Genomic DNA, 13,162 nt, shown 5'->3' on the forward strand with positions numbered 1-13,162 from the left:
AATATTTTTTTGAATATTTTATTACTTTTTCATGACATTGCCATGAAAGGAAGATCCTAAGATATTCCATCTATCATTGTTGAGAGTTATATAGATGTGTAGAAGGTATATTGTTAAAAAATAATAACCATAAAAATGAAAGCATCAGCTTATTTTCTTTAATCAAACTGCAAATTAAGGTTGTGGTAATAGGTAGGATCGATTATAAGAAGTTTGAGGTGCCTTTGGAAACAATATTAGTAAATTGTTCTGATTTTTTTACACTTGCATCACAGGAGTTTTTTTTCTCTCATACTTCTTTCTAAATTCATTAATCTAGAGTGAGTAGTAATAAAAAAAACTGCATAAATAAATAAGTAAAATTTAGAAAAAAAATGTGGTTTATTTCTTTGACATTATATATATATATATATAAATGAATGAAGCTTTCTAGTTTTTTTCTTTCTTTCAATACTTATTCTTGCCATATTGAGCTTTGAATCATTCTACAACTGCTTCAAAACCAAATTCAAACTCTGTCACTAAGGTATGCTTTTCATCTTCCAGATTTTGTTTAAATAAATGTCAGAGAAGAATTGTGTACATAGAGAACATATAAAGTAAACATATATAAATGAAAACATAGACAGCCAACTGCCTAACATGCAAACTGAATATATTGAAAATAGTTATGATTCTTTACCATTTGTTTTAAGAAATAATTAATAAGGAATAATAAATAGCAGAAATACACAGTTAACAAGAAATGGACCTCAGAATGGTATGTGTAAATTTCATGTTGTAAATGTTCAATAATGTAAAATTATTTGGTTAAGGAACTCGTTAAGACAGTTTCACAAAATATTTACTTTATAGCAACCCTTAATTCCAGCTAGTAGAAATAAAATTTATCTAATCTTATTGTTTCATCAAAGCTTGTTTTTTATTTACTATTTTTGCTTTTATAAATTCTGTTGTATGATTTTGTATGGTATTTCTAAAGAAAGAAAAAGTGCCTTAATCCATTAAATCATTAGGCATACTTTTTTTCATCATTTACACTTCTCTGCAAATAGCTAATTTATATTAATTTTTATATTTTTCTAAAAAATGTCTACTTAAAATTTCCTTACATTTCAAAACTCACTATTACAAAATAATGCTTTATGCATTTTAAAATTCACTGGTAAAAATTAAATAAAATAAAATAATACATAAAATAAAATTAATATACATTATGATGGTTTCAAATGCCATTCCTTTCTCTTCTTCCTTTTCAAATGTCTACAAATGTTTTTATTCAATAAAGAGGACACAAATTCTTTTTAAAAATTATTATTAAAATATATGATGAAAAAAGTTAATTTTTAACATGCATGTTTTTTAGATGATCATGGGATTTATAGTTATTATCAAACATGAAAAAGGAATTTCAGTGAAACAATATAAGTGTGAGAAATTCCTTGCAAAATGAAAACTTAAATCTACATCTTGAGGGGGGGGGGGGACTTTTCACGGTGTACAATAATTTAAGAAGTATTATTATTTTTTTTTAATTTAATTTCAAGCAATGGAGTTATGTTAATATACGACTTAAAGAATATCACCAATTTTTTTGAGAAATGACAATGTTATCGAAATTACAATCTTATCTTTTATAGAAGGAAAAGTTATAATATATTTATAATTTTATTAAAAATTATTTTAATACATAAGCTATTAATTACAGGAAGAACTTTATTTCTATTTGAAGTACCAATGATTTTGTTTAAAACAATACCAATGTAAAATGGTGAAGAATTTCAATCAGTAATTCACTCGAAAACATTTGTTTAAAATTTGCCAAAACATTATCTTTATATTTGAAAAGACCACTTTAATTCATAAGTATAACTTATAATACAAATCTTTTTGCACATACACATATTTATTTTTTATAAAATGAATATAAGTATAGACGTTCTATTCAATATGAAATATTTATTTCAAGGCAGCATACATCATTAGGCAATTTAATCACAAATAAGAAATGACTTGAAATGAATTCTATAAGATTTTAAAATTAAACAGAGAATTAGTCAATAAAAGAAAGAATAGGAAACCTATCGAAAATACTAAGAATTATTATAGTACAAACTCTTCATTTGATGTGTTAAAAAAATTAATCTTAATACATAAATTTACTTAGAATTAATATAAGAAACAAAAAGAAAGTGGAAAGTTTATTTCTATTCTGATTTCATATCACAAGTACTATTCTACACAAATCATAAATTTTATGATGTTATTTTCAAATATCTCTAAATGAAGCACTTTTCTTTTATGTATAGTATGCAATTTCTTTTTTGATATTTGTTCAAGTGATTATTTAGCAAGACCGTTTATAAAGGTGCTATATTTAATATAACCAACATATTTCAATAACATTCATAATAAAAAAATATAACCATATAAAAATAGTAAAGAGAAATATAATATTCAATCATTCTTTCTAATATAAGATTTTAAAAAATTTTCAAAGCACTGAGAGAAAAGTTAAACACTCAATATCTGAATGCATTGTCAACTGAACTGTCCTCTGAGGCCCCAGTAGTGTCTTATTCCCCTCTAAGCATGAGAAAATCATTCAATCCGGCTTCTTGTGTCTTCAAGATATGCTAAAAAGATGTCAGAGCTGCAATAAAAATTACTAGGATTATATTTGGCAAGAAATAGTCCCCAAATAATTCAAATGCTGAGCCTCTCAGTGAAAATGAAACTGAATATATCTGTTAAGTAGAATATGTCAGTTCTAATCATTAATTAAGAGACAATATTTCTTTGGAGATAAAGAGCCTAATTTAGAGAAAAGTATTTATCCATCATAATAGTATTAACTATTATAACAATAAAACCTCATTTCCTACTATGCATATTTCTTTAAAATTTATTTTTAAAATAATAATGCAGATTTCTTTTGATTTGCTGTATCAAAACTGTCAGTAGCTAAATGTGCTTGAGTTAATACCCATGGCATATAATTTGTTCATTAACAATGCTCACCCAGATTGATTTGGAGACAGGAAAGTTTTTGAAAATTCTGGATATTGCTTTTTTTGTGGGGGAAGGCAATTTTTCTGATGTTTGAAAGAGAAACCCATGCATTCCAGAAGAAACTGATCTCGAATATTGTTAGGAATAAGAGGATTTGAAAACGGTTATAGAAAGTGTGAAATGTTACTACATGTGTTTTTTAGAAGTTCTGCATTACTATCAATTTCAAATTTTTATGAAATTTTGAATAAAATAATCACATAAGAACTATATGAACTTTCACGTTGCTCCTGTAAGTCATTGAATTACTAAACCCGTTTGAGTAGTAATAAGATAGCAAATCTTTTAATTATAAGAATCAAAAAAAAAAAAAAAAAAATGCTGTGAAAAATATTAAAGCTTTTTGCAATATAGTAGCTCATTTCATTCTGCTATAACAACATAATAAGTTAATTCTATTTTTCTAAGTGATATGGTATCTAATTTTAATCTGTCTAAGAGAATAAAAACAAGCAATCCAAGTTTAAGAATTTCAGAAATCATACATATTTGACTTCTTAAATGAAGATGATGATTTCAAGTTGACAATGATTGATCTGCAAACAGGATACTGAAAATATTTATTTTTTCTGCCATCAATACTTGTTAAACATTTAACATAAATCACTTCTTTAAAACATAAATTTGTGTGTATTTCGATTAATATGGTTGAATTCTTTTGAGATTTAATTATGAAAGCAATTCTGATCTTTTCATGGTATCAAAATTTGATAATATTCTAGATATAATATGATAGCAGATATTTCTATGATAATATGAAAATTAATAACTTTCTGATTAATTTCTCTACAATAAGCTTATATAATCTTGTTGTTTTTTGGGTTTCTTTTCTTTAATAACATAAATTATGAAAACACAGAGAGACACACACTTCGATCAGAAAATACTTTATTACACCCACCACAAACACTCTTTGTAGCGACACTTTAAAATAGGTTGGTAAACAGAACTGCAAATTTTCTTCTGCAGTAAATGCTTTATTACAAGTATCGGTTGGTAAATAGAACTCCAAATTTTCTTCTGCAGTAAATGCTTTATTACACATAGAGATTTTTGTTTCGCATGCGTCAGAAAATATTAATAAAAAATGTTTCCAACGGAAAAAGTTTTATTGCACACATTCCAAAAATGCGGTTCCTCTTTCGTGTGCGTCAGTAAATGTTTCTTTAAATTTACTTGATGAGAAAATGCTCTACTACAAGCCTCCCAAACTTATAGTTTCTCTTTGGTATGCGTCCTTAAATGTGTCCTTAAAGTTCCCCGTTGAGAAAACGCTTTATTGCATATCTCACAAATATGTGGTGTCTCTTTCGTATGTGTCCTTAAATGTGTCTTTAAATTTGCCCGTTGAGAAAACGCTTTATTGCATATCTCACAAATATATGGTTTCTCTTTCGTATGAATCAGTAAATGGTCCTTTAAAGAATCACTTCGAGCAAATGCTTTATTGCAAATCTCACAAATATATAGTTTCTCTTTAGTATGCGTCAGTAAATGTACATTCAAATTTGATCGTTGAGAAAATGCTTTACTGCAAATCTCACAAACATATGGTTTCTCTTTGGTATGCGTCCTTAAATGTGTCTTTAAAGTTCCTAGTTGAGAAAACGCTTTCTTGCATATCTCACAAATATGTGGTGTCTCTTTCGTATGCGTCCTTAAATGTGTCTTTAAATTTCCCCGTTGAGAAAACGCTTTATTGCATATCTCACAAATATATGGTTTCTCTTTCGTATGAATCAGTAAATGATCCTTCAAACAATCACGTCGAGAAAATGCTTTATTGCAAATCTCACAAATATATAATTTCTCTTTAGTATGCTTCAATAAATGTAAATTCAAATTTCCTCGGTGAGAAAATGCTTTACTGCAAACCTCACAAACATATGGTTTCTCTTTGGTATGCGTCCTCAAATGTATCTTTAATCTTCCTGGCTCAGAAAACGCTTTACTGCAAACCTCACAAACAAACGGTTTCTCTTTCGTATGCGTCCTCAAATGTCTCTTTAAATGTCGTAGTAGAGAAAACACTTTATTGCATATCTCACAAATATATGGTTTATCTTTTATATGTGTCAGTAAATGTACATTCAAACTTCCTCGTGTAGAAAACGCTTTATTGCAAATCTCACAAACATACGGTTTCTCTTTGGTATGCACCCTTAAATGTATCTGTAAACTACAATTTTGAGTAAACGCTTTACTGCAAACCTCACAAATATACGGTTTCTCTTTTGCATGTATCCTCAAATGTGTCTCTAAATGTCGTCGTAGAGAAAATGCTTTATTGCATATTTCACAAATATATGGTTTCTCTTTTATATGTATCAGTAAATGTACATTCAAATTCCTTCGTTCAGAAAAAGCTTTATTGCAAATCTCACAAATATACGGTTTCTCTTTGGTATGCGTCCTTAAATGTCTCTTTAAACTTCCTGGCTCAGAAAACGCTTTTCTGCAAACCTCACAAACATACGGTTTCTCATTCGTATGCGTCCTCCTCAAATGTATCTTTAAATGTGCTGGTCGAGAAAACGCTTTATTGCAAATTTCACAAATATACTGTTTCTGTTTGATATGCGTCCTTAAATGATTCTTTAAAACTCCTAGCACAGAAAACGCTTTATTGCAAATCTCACAAACATACGGTTTCTCTTTCGTATGCGTCCTTAAATGTGTCTTTAAAGTTCCCAGTAAAGAAAACGCTTTATTGCAAACACAAACAAATTGTTTCTCTTTAATTTGTGTCGAGATTTGTGGTATTATATATTCCTGCGTAGAAAAGATTTTAGTACACATTTTGCAGAATTCTTTTGTATATCTTTTGTTCTATTCTTTTGCATATATTCCAAATTTGAGTAATTTGATTATAAATATTTTATATTGTATGATCCTCAGATAGGCTTTTTTTTCACAGGTGTTAGAATATGACTCACTAGGGCATGCGTTTTAGAAAATCTTTTGCAACACAAGTTAGATCTGATTAAAAGTTTTCATTATGTTAAAACATGTGTATTAAGTTAACGAAAAGCATCTATTAGATATGATGATATTGCGCATTATATATATTTTACAAAAATCGAAAGAATATATATATTTTTTAGAGAACTATTTGCTTTTTTTGCATATATAACATAACTTTTCTTCTCAATCTCTGAGTGGATGAGATAGTAAGCCTTATTAAAAAGTAGAGCGCTAACTGCATATATTTATCCCTAAGCGTATTGGCTGCCAAGCAGGAATTGTCAAACTTCTATTCTTCATATATTTAATCTTGATGATTTATAGGCAATATTTTTGGTCTGTCCGTTGGTTCCATAACCTAAAAAAAGAAAATTTTATTAATTTTTGCACCTCAATTTAAACGTTCACAAAATTAACAAAATTACAAGCCTACAGAAATTAAAAATATTTTGACGTATTACAATTTATTATAATATATATTTTGTATATAACGCACTATGCAATACATTTTTAACACCCAACGTATTATGCTACTTATTTATTATAATGTGTATTATAGATAAAACATACAGTACTTTCACGTCTTAGTAATAAATGTTTGTATAAATATGGAAAAAAAAAAAAAATTCAATCGAATCTCACATCAAGAAGTAAATCCCTCGTAGTATATTTTACTAAAAATTTGCTTTAATATGTTAAAATTAGGTTATGTATTAAATTCAATTAATGTAAATGTTAAACTATTGAATTTTAAGCTAAAGTAAAGAAACTCGTTGTAGAATTACATTTTGTTAAGATATTCCTGAAAAACAGCAGAGTTTAATTTAGTAAAATATACACGCACAAAGAGAGCACGAGAAATAATAAAGAAAACAAATAATATATATAAAAAAAATTTAATTCAATTCCTACTTAAATCAACAACAAAAATTATTTCAGTTACTTTTTATTAAATAATTAGAATTAATATAAATATATATATAAATATGACAGAATTACAATATTAATTGGTAAAAATTTTTTAATTGAATTCCTACTTATTTTCTTATATTATTTATATATGGCTTATATTATTTATGATCGGGTGTCGCGTCAGTAATCTCAGAGCTTGACAATTTTGCGATAGATTTGGCGGCATTGGCAATCAAATAGAAATTAATGGACAAATTTATTTAATTAATTAATATTTGAAAAAACTGTATTAACATCAAGTGTCATCCACTACAAGTTTAAAAAATGTATTTGAACTTGAATGGATGAATAAAAAGTATTTTACTAACGATTGAAAATTTGAACATATATATATATAAAGAAAGAGTGTGAACTAATAGTAGGAATTGAATAATAAAGAAAGAAATAAGAGTTTTATAACGTTTTTTCATGTACAACATTTGAAAGAAATTTGATAGTTGCAGAAGAAATAACACATCCTCTAAACTATTAACATCCCGTGTCATAAGAGATAAATGAACTGCGCTCTGTATATCTACTTAGAATAAAAGATAACGCGCATGTGTGAGTTGGCGTGCTACAGGATAAATTGTTTGGTCAAGGGAGACGAAATTTGGCAGAAATATTGTTTGGCGGGTTAGAATATGCACCAATTAATGCTTTTTTTTAAATTTTAATTAATTGAAAATATCAAAATTTGGTTAAATTTTTGTGTTTTTCCTATAAACTCTCAATATTATTTTGTTAAACAAATTTATGATATATTTAAAAATAATAATATAAAAGTTTTCTTTTTTACGATACCAATTGTTTTAACGTGCCGTTTTTTTCCTCAATGAGTAGCGACTTTTTTTTTTTTTTCTTTTGGTTTGATGAAAATAATTTTCTTTTCATATCTACTTTTCAACAATACATTTTGTTGCAATATCAAGGAAAATGATTTTGTTAAATACTTAAGTAGCGTGTTTGAGAAATAACTAAGCGAAGTTACAGTACGACAATTGTTAGAAAACAAATGAAGTCAAAATTAATAACACTATGATCGCATGGAACTTCATAGGCAACGAACAAAACAAAATACTGATTCTGAAATAACACGGCTGTAATGTCTGCAACAATTTGGTACCTAAAGATATTGTATTCAGAAAATGAAACATTAAGTAATGCATAATGAATTGGAACGAGATACAGTCAATAATCTCCATGCGCCAGATGGTCGTCAAAAGAGGCTAGTTTGAAATAATATCTGAAGAAGTTCTTATATCAGAGCAGGTGTCTTTATTAAATTATAATCCAAAAGAAAATACTTATCATATTCATCAAGGATATGCAAAGTATCTTAAATTGATGGATATTTTCTCTCAATACTTTGCGTACAATGAAATACACTACTGGTTAAATGTATTGCAAGTTAGAGAAATTTCACGTTTTTTTTTTTTTTTTTTTTTTTTTTAAGAAAAAGGCCGTCAAAAATACTATTTTTTCATTATGATATTTTCTACTATAAATGTGGTGGGGAGGTTTCAAGCTATCGCGTCATTCATTATGAAGCAATCATATGAAGTGATTGTGTCATCCTGACAATTTATTATGAAATCGCTCCGACTGCGAAGGATTTCATTTCGTGTGTTGAGCAGTCGATGTGCGTTCGCTGTGCATTACTTTTAAATTTAAACTGTTCATTTCTTCTTAAATAGTTTGAATTAACTCATGAGAATTGCCAGCTCGTTATTTTAATGCATCAAGAAAAAATTTCAAATGTTAGAACTGTTGATCGGTGCGACTGCAATGAGTTGACTGTTTCACGCTTCATAAAGAGATTCAAAACCGAAGGAACCGTAGATAAAAAGCCTAGACGTGGTCGTTCGAGATTCCTTCTAAACATGCTGATGCTACATTGACAACATTGTGCCATAAAAATAGATTTGCAAGACGAAAGTCACTTTTCTTTAATATCTGACAAGCCTGGCCACGTTTGGCGTAAAGCAAAGGAGACTATGAAGCCAGAATGACTAGTTTGTACATCAAAACACCCAGAAAGCATAATGGTGTGGGGGTGCATGCCAAATCAGTCAATTGGACAACTTCATTTCGTAGAGGAAACCATGAATTGTGACAAGTATGTTAGTGTACTGAAGGATCAATTGCTTCGTAGTGCTCGTGACATGTTCCCAAGGCAGAAATTGGTATTTCCGCAAACTCAAGTACCCTACCATACATCGAAAACGATAAGACAAACTTTACAATTACTTTTAAATTTCATTTCAGTTCAGTTCTGAGCTCTAAATCGAGATATTCGTTATTTTAGGTTAAAACTGTATTTGTAAAACATAGTATTAATTTTTTCGCATCACCAGGAATGTTGAACAATTTAAACTTCACTGAGAATTTATGGAGTATAACGGGAACGAAAATATCTCAGAACCATTCCAGAATAAAACGAGAACTTCAAAAACCAATAATTAAAGTTTGACACCATGAAATAAAAAAAAAAAATGTTGCAAAAACGTTGTGGATTCAATGTCTAACAAAGTGGATGCTGCGATTGAAGTCAGGGGGAACCTAACCACATATAGCTTGCTTTTCACTTAAATCGAACACTTTTATTATCTTTCCTGATCAACAGAACTTGAAATTTTTCCTTCACCTCATTTTATTCCGGGGAACCAAAATGAACTCCGATATTGATAACCTGTACATTTTGTTTGTATTGTATTCTTTTTGAAATTAATCTATTTTTTGTTCAATAGCTTAATTATATCTTACCCTTAGACTAATTTAATATATTGACATAAAAAAATATCACTTTAAATGAAAAAAATATTACTTTTTGGGGGCTTATTCTTGAAAAAAACGTGAAATTTCTCAAACTTGCAATATTTTTGATCAGTAATACAAATGTTTATTCAAAGTCTGATTCTTTCGCATGCTATACTATTCGCACACTAATTGAATTTTTTTCATGAATATATGTGCCATTCAGTACATTAAAAATGACAAAGTGTTAATTGTTTGTATTGTGTGTTGCATTGTTTGCCAACGGATTCTAAAACCATTCGCGTTTTTGCCCATGCGTTAGCATGGGTTTAATTCAGCCAAACAGGGGTGAGAGGAAAGATGAAAGGAGGGGTGTTTGCATTTAGCAATTAAGCTAATTCCGGAAATGAGTACTTTCTTCCGCGTCTCACCCATGAGTTAGATAGAAAAGTCGAAAAGTGGTAGTCTAAGGATAAGAAAACAAATAGTATCTCCTGATTACATGACACCGATGTTAAACACCCCGTTAGTGTTATGATCTGGGGTTATGTGGCAACAAAATTCATGGGCAGAATTAGTGTGATTGATGAGAAATATAAATGTCCCAGAGTTCATAAATGAAATACTCATTCCAGAACTGCCGGCTTCTGTATGTGGTCTTTCCCAGGTAATGAAGAATTTATAATTTATCAGGAATCAACTATGTTATATAGCAATTGTATGTAAAAACTGACTTCAAGACAATCGTATTTCGCAACTCTATCCAAATAGAAAATCTATGAAGCAAACTAAGAAACTTGTTACACAGAAGTAATCTAGCTATCAAAACGCAATTAATGAAATAATGATTCACCTCATAACAGCTGAAGAACTAAAAACACTGATGAACTACAAGGGACGACATTCAAGTTCGTAATCGGTGCTAAAGATTACCCAAATAAGAATTAACTGTCATAAGTAAGACTTTTTGCTTATGTCATTATTTCTGTTTCCTTTTTATTTCTTTACCGTTTTTTTTTTTTTTCAATAAAAACATCTATCACAAAAATTATTTTAGAGAATTCTTGGTAAAACGATCTTAAAATTGAAGCATAACTGGTGAGGCATCAAATCTCAAAAATGAGAGGAGTTTTATCCCCAAAAAAATTTTCTACAATTTGGCAATTAAATATTTAGCCATATTTGTGAATCCAACGGCGTTGAGATAACTCATTTTATATTACTTTATTATATTATTTATATACACAAAATTATCAAGATTTACATGCTGTATACGTCAGTCTCCTCGCACCACTTCAGCGGATAACTGTAAGGATTTTTTTTTTTTTTTTTTTTGAGATTTTAGAACATAATATGACAACAGCTTACCACCGTAGACAAAGGAATCAAATTGAGAACTTTTTAATTTTTTAATACATAATATTAAAATTTTTTATACATAAACAATTTTGTCTTTTAAAAAGATGAATTCAAAAGAGAAATCACATTATTTTAGACTATGTTTTTTTTAAAAACGATAAGCAGCTTGTGCAAAAAAGATCACTCAGAAATATAGTGTGTGAAATGCAAAGAATTAAATTTGAAAATTTAGAAGGCTGTCGTAAATTCTTTTTTAAAAATTCAAATAAATTTTTCTACAAGAAAATGATCTAAATTTACATATTATAATAAAAATTGATTTTTAATATTGTTAAAAACAGGGAAGAAAGATTTGCATTCATTAAACCTTTATGATGTAAACTACCGAATTTTAAATCCCGCATTCATCGACAACGCAAGCTGTAGAATTTAAAAATAAAGTTTAAAACATCTTTTGCACAATATCAGTTGCGGGAATTAACCCCGAAGAGTATATTTCAATTTTATTAAAAACAACAACGAAAACAGGTGCCAACCGTTTTTCAACGAAGTATGCCTCGGCGAAAATCGATAGATCGACAGCAAATTATGCAAGCCTTTAAATCACAAACATAAATTCTCATTGAAGTTACATTAATCTGTGTTATCTCTATGAATAATGGAAGAGAAGTATAAGCTGTACAGACAAACAGTTCGATCTGAGCACTTTAAATTCGGCTCAAATATTTTCGGTGGTAGGAAAGAGCAACTTCGAATGTGGCCTTCCACCCACACACAAACATTTCAATTAATTTACAATTAAAATATACTTTATTGCCTTTTTAAAAATTGTGTTTTACAAGTCACGAAAATGTTGCCGGCGTCCTGGCATAGGGGTTGCGCGTCTTCCCCGTGATCAGGGCGTCCTGGGTTCGAGTCCCGGTTCGGGCATGGTTGTTCTGCCTCTGTTCTATCTGTGAGATGTGTGAATGTGCCCTCCTATAAAAAGGTGTTGTGCAAGCGAATAAGTGATGCATGCGAGGCAAAGTCGAACTCTTGGCCCTAGTTGGCGTTACTAAAACAAGACACGCTCCCCTATCGGCTTTAATCGCTGTCTCAGTAACAGCGGGCTTGTCCATGCAAGTGCCATAAGAAACAACACACACACGAATTTGTTAGACTTCCAATTTCTTCGGCGAAGTTTTGCAATTTATTAAAAATATTTTAACTAATTTACGGCAATGGTGTTCGTGCCAAAAAAATTCAAATTGCTTCAACTGTTTCGTCAAATATTTAGTCATATGGTTTTCTTTTGTTGTTTCGGTTTGTAAAGAAAGAAAGATTCTGTATAATATTTAGGTAATTAATACGAAGAAAAACGTTACTAGGAATGTAGAATATAATTGAAGTCGGATTATCATATATTTTAATAATATTATAAAGCAAACCTAAATTAATATATATTTAAAAGATTGTTGAATTATATAATCCAGCAGCCGAGGAATGTATCAAATTTATTCAATTGATTCATTAAACAATTTCAATAATTAGATATTATAAAGACAATCTTCTCCCTTCCCCTTGTAAGAATCATTTTACACCTCACAAATGGGATGCCTTTATTGATGACGGGGGGGGATGAATGAATGGGCAATTAATTAATTATCATTGGAGAAGGAGGAAGAAAATAAATGATATACAGTGCACGTAACCTTTTTGTCCCTTCGTCATATTTTAAAAAATAGCATAAATAATTGGACTCAACGGTTCCCCGACATCTCAAAACTTCATATTGTGCATATGCAATTAAATAATGAAGGGAAAGAAATAATAAAGTAAATACATTAGCTAAAGGGAGACGGTTGGAACTTCTCCATTTAATTATTTGGGTTGCCTAATCTGCTATGAAATAGCAGCTTCTTATTTGCACACAGAATAATATTGTCAGTTTATGATTTTTCTTGATTAATATTTTAGAAAGTAAAGACATATGAGGATTGTTCTGGATAACAATAATTAATGACTACAAACCTCCTTGAACTGTCTGAAAAATATTCCTTCGATTCTTTTAATGGGATCA

At 29.2% G+C, this 13,162-nt stretch overlaps 1 protein-coding gene across 2 annotated transcripts in view; it reads right to left on the bottom strand.

Moving 5' to 3' along the window:
• Window positions 1-3,943: 3,943 nt before the first annotated feature.
• Window positions 3,944-13,162, bottom strand: part of LOC129975258 (zinc finger protein 227-like) — a 52,602-nt gene continuing 43,383 nt past the window's right edge. For both annotated transcript variants that reach the window (XM_056088307.1, XM_056088306.1), the window contains exon 2: window positions 3,944-6,394. In XM_056088307.1, the coding sequence (XP_055944282.1) occupies window positions 4,285-5,871 (1,587 nt within the window). In that variant the 5' untranslated portion in view covers window positions 5,872-6,394 and the 3' untranslated portion in view covers window positions 3,944-4,284. The remainder of the gene's footprint in view (window positions 6,395-13,162) is intronic.

This window comes from Argiope bruennichi, chromosome 7 (assembly GCF_947563725.1).
Source record: "Argiope bruennichi chromosome 7, qqArgBrue1.1, whole genome shotgun sequence".
Taxonomy (NCBI): Eukaryota; Metazoa; Arthropoda; class Arachnida; order Araneae; family Araneidae; genus Argiope; species Argiope bruennichi.